At 38.6% G+C, this 9,614-nt stretch overlaps 2 protein-coding genes and 2 pseudogenes across 2 annotated transcripts; 1 reads left to right on the forward strand and 3 right to left on the reverse strand.

The window, feature by feature from the left end:
* LOC148697895 (inactive beta-amylase 4, chloroplastic-like) overlaps positions 1–494 on the forward strand; it is a 36,619-nt pseudogene extending 36,125 nt beyond the window's left edge.
* Positions 495–723: 229 nt separating this feature from the next.
* On the reverse strand, positions 724–4,918 carry LOC148697897 (receptor kinase-like protein Xa21). Its single transcript, XM_088690923.1, has 5 exons — positions 4,447–4,918; positions 4,203–4,274; positions 3,419–3,778; positions 1,349–3,322; positions 724–1,254 (listed from the first exon to the last, which is right to left on the reverse strand). The coding sequence occupies exons 4-5, from the start codon at positions 1,631–1,633 to the stop codon at positions 886–888; spliced, it is 654 nt and encodes a 217-aa protein (XP_088547049.1). The 5' UTR covers positions 1,634–3,322; positions 3,419–3,778; positions 4,203–4,274; positions 4,447–4,918; the 3' UTR covers positions 724–885.
* LOC148697898 (putative LRR receptor-like serine/threonine-protein kinase At3g47570) lies at positions 1,633–2,193 on the reverse strand. Its single transcript, XM_088690324.1, has one exon. It carries the CDS (start codon positions 2,191–2,193, stop codon positions 1,633–1,635), a length of 561 nt encoding a protein of 186 aa, XP_088546450.1.
* Positions 2,940–4,966, reverse strand: LOC148697899 (uncharacterized; annotated as a pseudogene).
* Between the last annotated feature and the right edge of the window lie 4,648 nt (positions 4,967–9,614).

A 9,614-nucleotide genomic window follows, 5' to 3' on the forward strand; every position in this document is an offset into this window, starting at 1 on the left:
ATTGGGTATGTATCATATTATACAATTCCAATGTAGTCTAATGTGATTCGATTTGCACCAGATATGGAGTGTTTCAAAGAAAAGGGTACATTTGATCGGGAGAAATACCAACGAAGAATTTGACAGTGTAAGTTCTTCCTTTGCTCAAGAACGAAAGCAAATTTCAGCTACTATTTATTTCTATTAGACATATATTGGATATTGCCAATGTCTTATAACTAGAAACACATGCCTTCTAATAGCGTTAGTTAAACACTTCTTCTTTTGCCCATTATGTGTTGACTATTCGCGCGTCTACTTTTCTCTTGCACGTTGGTTTATGGAAAATACATGCTAACTATTACCATTCCCAGGCCGAAGCTGTAAGATCATTTACATATTTCAGAATGAATGATAAGATCTTTAGGGCTGAAAATTGGAGTAACTTCGTTCCTTTTGTTAAAAAGATGAGCACAAATTGGTGTAGCAGCCAAAAAACCCGACTTAAAAAGTAAATTTCTTGATCTAGAGTAGCAGCCTCATAGCCCTATAATTTTTTGTCAAGGGCATGTGTAGAAGTTTAGAAGTTTGTCACTTCCTGATATATTGATTGAAATAACATTGTGCTCCCATGACCCGTGTTCTTGACCTGGAAGTGTAAATTTTTGAAATGGATTTGGTCGGCCATAGAAACTGAATGCTTTATACCACCAAAATATAGGAAGTAAAACTGGAATTGCAATCTTGTTACTACTGGTCTCATTGCCTTGTCAAATACTGGTATGTCGATTCAATTTTAGGAATATCGTCATATTTTCATATCCATCACTATAAGAAAATAATGTCATTTTTTAAGATTGAAAACAACAATAAGAAAATGGATCCGAAAATATAGAGAACAAAGAACTAAGAATTCACTCCTCCAGAGTCCTTCAAATACTTAGCCTTGATTTTATTGAGTGTGACTACGACATCTTTCATGTTAATCCTTTCTTTCGGCAATGCTGTAGAGCAAGCTAAAGCTAATCTCATAACGGATGATAAGCAATCCTTCATGCTCACGAAGTCACCATCTTCCTCCATCTCAAGTATATCGGCATCAACAACTTCATCTATAGTAGCATCTGGAAATAATGAATCTGCAATCCATTGCCTTAAATTCATTTCCTCAACAAACATCTCATCCGTTGGCTTCCTTTTTGTGAATGTCTCCATGAGTACAATACCAAAACTATACACATCCCCTCTCGTCGAAACGATTCCTTCCATCCCAAACTTTGCAAAATTTGTATGTGAATTTTGTTATATATGATAAAAAGAAAATTCTAAGTCCTAATAAGACCAACGTATACAAGATTAAAAAAAATACATCACCTGGAGCCATATATCCAACTGTGGCTAGGGTCATGGTTTCTGTCATCGAATCTCCACTGCCGATGAGTCTTGCAATGCCAAAATCAGCAACATGTGCAACCATATCATCATCTAGTAGTGTATTGCTTGGTTTCACATCACAATGAATGACAGGTATCGAGTAACCATGATGAAGATATTCTAGTGCCAATGCAACATCCTTCATTATGTCCAACCTCTGCAGGATATTCATGGAGCGGTTTGGAGAATACAACCACTTTTCGAGGCTTCCATTAGGCATCAATCGCAACAACTTATGATTTTAATAAGATTCCGATGACGGATATTGCTTAGCATTTCACATTCCTTATCAAAACTCTTGAATGCCCCTTCTAGCTGTAAATTGAAAACCTTGATGGCGATATCTATCCCATCTGAAAGTGCTCCTTTGTATACTGAGCCAAAACCCCCCGTGCCAAGTAAGTTAGTCTCATGAAATCCAGTTGTCGCCTTTACAAGTTCTAGGTGCGAAACTCTTCTCCAAAGAACTTGATGTAGTGAGGCAGTTTCTCTTACAACTTCAACATTCCTTTTCCTGCGTAGTATCAGAATCAATGCAGCAGCCGCTACGAGTACTACTGACATAACCCCTGAGATGATATATTTAGCTTTCCCCCAATTTGGCTTAACTTTTGTTCTATTTTTGCACAGTGGAACATGGAGTCGAGAAGCACCGCAGAGTGCACCATTTGATACAAATGAATCAGCAGAGAAGTTTCCGAAAGGCCTGCCGGTTGGAATTTCTCCTTGGAGTTTGTTGAAAGACAAATTCAGATGCTTGAGATACAAGAGTGCTTTCATGACTTTCGGATCTCTCCAGATAGATTGTTTTTGGACAAATCCAAGAATTCTAGGCTTAGCAAGGTTTTAAATGAACTGGGAATAGGGCCTTCTAAATAATTGTTTGCCAAGGACAAATTAATCATATTTTGAAGACCACCAATGCTACCGGGAATGTTTCCGGAGAAATGGTTATTTGATAAATCCATATCCACCACATCTTTCAACTTTCCGATGTCTTCTGAGAGTGGTCCAACTAGAGAATTGGATGACAAGTTTAGGTGCAATATATACTTGAGTTCCCACAAGGAAGATGGTATTTTAGAAGTTAACAAATTGGACCCTAACGATAGACTTCTTAGAGCTACTACCAAAGTACCAAAGCAAGAAGGAATAGAACCAGAGAGCCGATTACCACTCAAACGTAACTCTGCTAGGTATTTTAGTTGACAGAGTTTGTATGGGATATGTCCTTGCAGTTGGTTATCATTCAAATACAAACCTTGGAGATTTTGTAGCCTTTGTATTGAAGTTGGAATTGCTCCACTCAACTGATTGTTTCCCAGGTTTAATGATATCAAGCTGCTCAAGTTGCCAATATCTACTGGAATGTTGCCCTCGATGTTGGAACTCATTAAACCCACATGTAGGAGTGATGTAGAGAGATTGCTGCGAGAAGCTGGAATCATGGTGTTTAGTGGATTGTCTCCCAAGTCTAAGTTTTTCAAATTTCTAAGATTAAACAAGCAAGAGAGAGTGCTTGCTGCTTATGGAGTAGAAGCATCAATCGTCAAATCATTCAAGTCCAAGTAAAGACGCTTGAGGTTTTTCAAGGAACAGAGAGTGCTAGGAAGAAACCCGGTAAATGAGTTTCTGCTCATGTCTAGCACCCTGAGCTTGGAAGGATTGGAGAGGTTAGGGAGTAGTCCGGACACGAGGTTAGTTTCGGCAACATCAAGGATTTCTAGGTTTGGAACGTTAACACCTATGTTTGCTTGGAGGCTACCTGAGAGCTGATTAAAAGAAAGCCCTATTATTCTTATCATGGAGAGATTGAAGAGTTTGGATGGTATGACGCCATTGAGATTATTAATTAACAGTCCCAAAATCTCTAACTGCGGAAGACCACCAATCTCATCCGGTATTGTACCTGTCATAATTTCAACACGTTTGCATTAAATTTGAAACTTCAATTTAACTAAAAATTAAAAACGAAATGATTATGAAACACCCCCAAATTTATTACCTGTTAAATTATTGAAACTAAGATAAATGTTGGTTAAGTATGTCAAATTGCCAAGACTTTTGGGTATGCTTCCACGAAAATTGTTAACCTCTAATACCAATTCACGAAGCTCTTTGCATTGCCACAGTTTGGAGGGAATCAGACCGTCAAGTTGATTTCGACCCAAATCAAATAGTCGAATACTCGGAAGATGCTCACATATATGGTCCGGAAGACTGCCACTCATGTTGTTTCCATATAGATCTAAAGTAGTCAAAGAAGATATGTTGAGGACAGGAACAAAAGCAGAGCCTTTTAGGGCATTGGATTGCACAAACAACTCCTCCAGCTGACCTAAACTGCCCATCTCATTTGGAAGTTCTATAAACCAATCCATACATATTGTTAAAATCATGTAAACATATATAGGAGTAGCTTCTTACTTAGAATCCCGTTCTACTGTAGCAAAAGTGGAATAACATTATAAGGACCATGTACTCACTCTCTTTTTTGCTTTAGAATACGAGGGTCTTACACAGTAAATATACGATTCCTATGATAGTCCTCTCATTTCATTTTTGCTAAAGTGGAACGAGATTCCTGCTAAGAAGGGGCTCGTATCTAAACTATCTAGTATCTATTAATAGAACTCTGCTATCAACCAAAACTACATGAAATTACAATTTTAACCCTCACACCAAAACTGCAAAAAAATAAAAAATATGGACAATTTAGTAATTACATGAACATAAATTTTGTTATTATTTAAGGCATACCATAGCATGCCCTAAGTCATACAGTATACCTTCAAACGTGTTGTCGTCAAGGTATATGCCCGTCACCATTGTTAAGTTGCCGATTTCTCTGGGTATGCTACCTGTTGAATATGTGCATGCATGCCAACCAAAAAGAAGGGAAAAAAATAAACGAGATGATTGTTATGCATTTTATAATGTAGATGTTAAAATGTAACAAAGATGTTAAATGTAATGAAGCAAGCAACACTAATTTATATGCCTAGGTGGTTGGTAAGGGTGCTACGTACGTACCTGATAGTTGGTTACTTCTCAGATCAATTGTTTCGAGTGCAGATAAGTTGAAGATAGCAGCGGGTATGAAACCCGAGAAGCCATTACCGTGCAATTTGAAGGTGTGAAGTTTAGGGAAGGACCCAAACCACTAAGGAATGGTTCCCATAAAGTTGTTGTTTGCAAAGTCAATCGTCTTCAACCGGCGCAAATGAGACAATTCTTGGGGTAGAGGATCATGAAAACTATTATTCTTAAGGCCCAACTCAATGAGAAATGAGAGGTTGCCTAGATGTGGAGGAATAACTCCGGCAAGACCCATGTACGAGAAATTTAAGGCCGTGACTCTGCGGTGGCGAGCACTGCAGGTAACACCAATCCAGTTGCAAATGTCGGAATTGGAGCCAGAGGACCAGTTGGCGGTTAAGATGTTTTGAGTGTCACTAATGATGTGAGCTTTGAGAGCAAGAAGCACAGACTGATCTGTGCTGAAATTGGTATGAACTATTGCTAATGTACCTGCAGTTAAGTAATTAGCCATAATCATCATATAGATATAACACAAGCAGTGTATCGTCGACAACATTTTCGACAGTAGGAAATGACTTCTCTCCTCCTTATATACAGAGTATATATATGCTCTCCTTAATTGTAGTAGTTTTTGTCTTTCGGCTTTAATTCGATAGAAAACTTGAACTCATTACATTCAAATAAAATAGGGAATCAAGTTGGCGTTACCAAGACTTATGCACGACTTAGACTTGCCCGGCTTAGACAAGCAGTATATATATGCTCTCCTTAATTGTAGTAGTTTTTGTCTTTCGGCTTTAATTCGATAGAAAACTTGAACTCATTACATTCAAATAAAATAGGGAATCAAGTTGGCGTTACCAAGACTTATGCACGACTTAGACTTGCCCGGCTTCGAAGTTGAAGTAAGGAGGATTTAGACCTAACTTATTCCACTAAAGTTCCACTGTCTGGTGTGCACTAATTGCTCTACCAACTTAATTAAACTTTTTATTTGATCCCATATAATCTCTCTCTACACTCAACTTAAACTTTAAATGTGAATTGTCTTTTATACCATATTACTTAATTACCATTAAGTACAAGATAAAATTAATAAAACTAAAATTTATTAATAAACCCACAACCAAATCAAACCATAACATAGAGAAAAACAAGCTCTTTTTGAACAATGATCAGACTAAAGTATGAATCGATTTATCCAAGTTTGTTTTCAATTTTTTTTTTTTTTTTAAGGATTTAGGAACAAAATCAACGTCTTTTCCAAAGTATAATTACTAGTAGAAACATATATGGGATTTTAAAATTTAAAGTCTAGCTACTTGTGTGAATCTCATGCCTTCGTTTCGTTTCATTCGTGAAGGGTGGAGGCCATACTTTGCTTGTACTTTTGATGGCAGTGTATAGCAGCAATATAGTGACTGTCTTGAATTTAAAGGTGTTGAGTTCCTTCTATATGGTGAAACAAATGTATAGTCTCCAAAAGCTTCCCCTTCTTCCTCTTGTTTCAATCAATATTATTTTTTCATAATTTAATTCGGTTGTTGGATGTTGAAAATATTTTAATTTCATGAAAATATGGGAACGTGAGGTTCAAGCAGGCATAGAAAATATGAGATTATTAGGTACCCTTATCGTCATTTTTAGATGTGAATTTTTTTCTCTTGAATATCAGAACATAATCTTGTTTTGATTATGAGATTATTAGGTACCCTTATCGTCATGTAATGTGTGCCTCTACTTCTTTGCAAATTGGTGTAGGCATTGGAAGGCTATTACCCCTCAGCTAGTGAGACTTCATGAAATGCTTAGAGTGGAAGACAAAGTTTGAGATAATCTTCGTCTCCTTTAATTGTGATGAGGAAAAATTCAATGAACACTTCAAGTGAATGTTGTGGTTGGCAATGTCGTTCGATGCTAATCTTTCATAAAAGATTTTTATGCATTGGAACTGTTTAAGAAAATGTCTGAGAAGGGTAGTGTAGACAAAATGGAAATATCTCACTGGAGAGACCGCTCCAGTTTCGAGATCACTAATTATATGTGGAATCCCTTTGGTTGCACAATTATTGTTGAGCTTTTAGTAAGTACATTTGAAGGAATCTCTCCTACTTTTCACCAATATGCTACAAGTGGACCACAAATTGGGAATGAGCTTTCCCAATTTAAAAATGTGGAGTTCGATCATGTTGCGAAGGAAATTGAGAATGTGGTTGTCAGATGGATATCACTACCCACTGCTTCAATCTTAATTCTCTTGTTTGAAGAAATGACTATGAGATGTCTTTACGATTTGGTGCCAGTTTCTTCGGCCACCAAAGTATATTTGACAAATGAAATTAGCAAGATGTCAGGCTCAGGAATTTTTACCGCCCTACAAACCCAGTTCTGTCTCAGGAAATTGCTTGCTACATGGGTCTTGAACTTGGATGGATTATGATCAAAGGCTTTGCTGATGAAGAGATATATGTTCAGTTGCATGAGAGTGTAAGAGGGTGTGGTGTATATCTTATGCAACTCACATGTCCTCCTGCAAATGAAAATTTTATGGAGCTTTTTGTCATGAGTGGTCTGTTGGAAATTCAAATAAAAACAAGCTGTAAAAGGTTGCTTCTAGCTGTTAGTTTCTTTACAGGTTGTATCCACACATGCTGCAACTACAAAGACTAAAGTTTCCTCCATGTGCTAGCTGAAATGGTGATGAAAGACAGCAAGTGTGCTGCCATGTGATGTGCTAGCAGGAAGACAGCAGTGTGCTGCTGTGTATTAGCCGAAAGAGTGTTGATTGCAAGCTGGAAAGATAGCTGCATATGTGTGCTAGACTGTCCAAAGTTCTTGCATGTGTTTTAAAGGGTGTAAAGATGTTAAACACCCCATTCATTGCATGTGTTGTTGCATTGTTTATCAATTTCTGTTTTGTATAAATAGGCCATCTTGCTAAGCTTAAATCATCCCATCCAAATCCCATTTCCATTCTCATTTTCAGCTTGTAAGCTTTAAGAGTTGTAAACTCTTCCAATATTTCAAAGTGTTTGTTATCACCAAGCTTGCTACTTCTTTCATATATCAAAGTCCAAGTGTTTTACCAAAGCTTGTTGCTTCCCTCCTTTCTCTATTTCTTTGTCCAATTTTATTGAGAGTGAAAGTGAGAGGTGTGATAGAGTTTGTAAACTTATCACCCACATATTTTGGTATTGAGTTAGTAAACTTTGAATACCAACAATTGGTATCAGAGCCAGAATACCATTTTGGCAAGTGCAGTAGCTATGGCGTCCAATTTAGTGCAACTCCAAGTTCCCACATTGAAGAAAGAAAATTATGAAAGATGGTGCATCCAATTCAAAGCATTGTTTGGATCACAGGAGCTATGGGAAGTTGTCAGTAGTGGGTATGTTGTACCCACTGCCGAGCAAGAAGCCGTATATACTGCGGATCAAAGGAACACTCTCAAGGACTTACGAAAGAAGGACCAAAAGGCGCTGTATCTTCTATACCAGGGTTTGGAAGATTCAACGTTCGAGAAGGTTGCAGAAGCAACAACGAGCAAGCAAGTATGGGATACACTCAGTACAATCTACAAAGGAGTAGATCGAGTCAAGAAAGTGAGGTTACAGTCACTTCGAGCAGATTTTGAAACTGCTCACATGAATGAAGGGGAGAGCATCTCCGACTATCACTCAAGGCTCATTGTGATAGTAAATCAGATGAGGAGAAATGGCGAGAGACTCGATGAAGTACGAGTTGTGGAAAAGATACTCCGGTCACTCACATCTAAGTTTGAGCATGTGGTGACTGCCATTGAGGAATCCAAGGATTTGGAGGTGATGAGCGCAGAGGAGCTACTAGGATCCCTCCTAGTTCACGAGCAACGCATTCAGAAGAATGCAAACCCCACAACGATAGAGCAAGCTTTGGAGTCAAAGTTGAATATTGACAAACCAAATGGAGGTCGTGGGCAGTGGAACTCACGTCGTGGGAGTTCATCTAACCGTAGCCGAGGATGAGCTCGAGGAAGAGGTCGAGGCTATGCACAAAATCGAGGTCAGTCTCAGGAGTGGAGATCTACTCGAGGAAAGGCGCATATCCAGTGTCACAACTGTAAGCAATATGGACATTATGCCAATGAATGTTCACATAAAAATGGTGAGCATGTCAACATGGCAGAATCAAGTGGAAATACTGATGAAGAACTTACAGTCTTGCTAGCACACCATGATTCCAGTAGCCAACAAGATGTTTGGTATTTGGACTCTGGTGCAAGCAATCACATGTGTGGAAAGAAGGAGTTTTTTGCCGAACTCAAAGATGGGGCCTATGGATCTGTAAGTCTTGGTGACTCCTCAAAGTTGCCAGTTGAAGGCAAAGGGAAGATCAAGATCATCCAGAATGATGGTAAAGAAGAATACATCTCCGATACCTACTACATACCAGGTATGAAGAACAACATTCTAAGCATTGGTCAACTGCTCCAGAAAGGGTACATTATACATATGGAGAGCATGCTTCTCACTCTCAGGAATGCAAGGAGAAAGCTTATTGCACGTGTTCAAATGTCAAAGAACCGGATGTTTCCGTTGAATTTGAACATAAAGATTGGAAGCTGCAACATCGGTGTAATGGAAGATGAGTCATGGAAATGGCATCTTCGATTTGGCCACCTTCATTTCAATGGCCTAAAGTTGCTGTCAAGTGGAGGAATGGTTCGTGGTCTACCCCAAATTGAAGCCACACACCAAGTATGTGAAGGTTGTGTGCTTGGCAAGCAAGCACGACTATCGTTCCCTGTTGGTGATACATGGAGAGCAAAGGCACCACTGCAGTTGGTGCACACAGATATATGTGGTCCATTGGATCCCATGTCTTATGGAGGTAATAGGTATTTTATTACCTTCATTGATGATTTCAGTAGAAAGACTTGGGTCTATTTTCTCAAGGAGAAGTCAGCTGCCCTAAAAATTTTCAAGGAGTTCAAGGCACTCACAGAGGCTGAAAGTAACCACAAGCTTGTGGCTGTGAGATCAGATAGAGGTGGAGAGTACACCTCCAATGCTTTCCAAGCATACTGCAAGGAGCAAGGAATTAGGCATCAACTTACTGTTGCCTATACCCCACAGCAAAATGGGATAGCCGAAAGAAAGAATCGAACCATCCTTGACATG

The sequence above is a fragment of the Pyrus communis genome, chromosome 3, assembly GCF_041283825.1.
Source record: "Pyrus communis isolate YQ-2024b chromosome 3, ASM4128382v1, whole genome shotgun sequence".
Classification (NCBI taxonomy): domain Eukaryota; kingdom Viridiplantae; phylum Streptophyta; class Magnoliopsida; order Rosales; family Rosaceae; genus Pyrus; species Pyrus communis.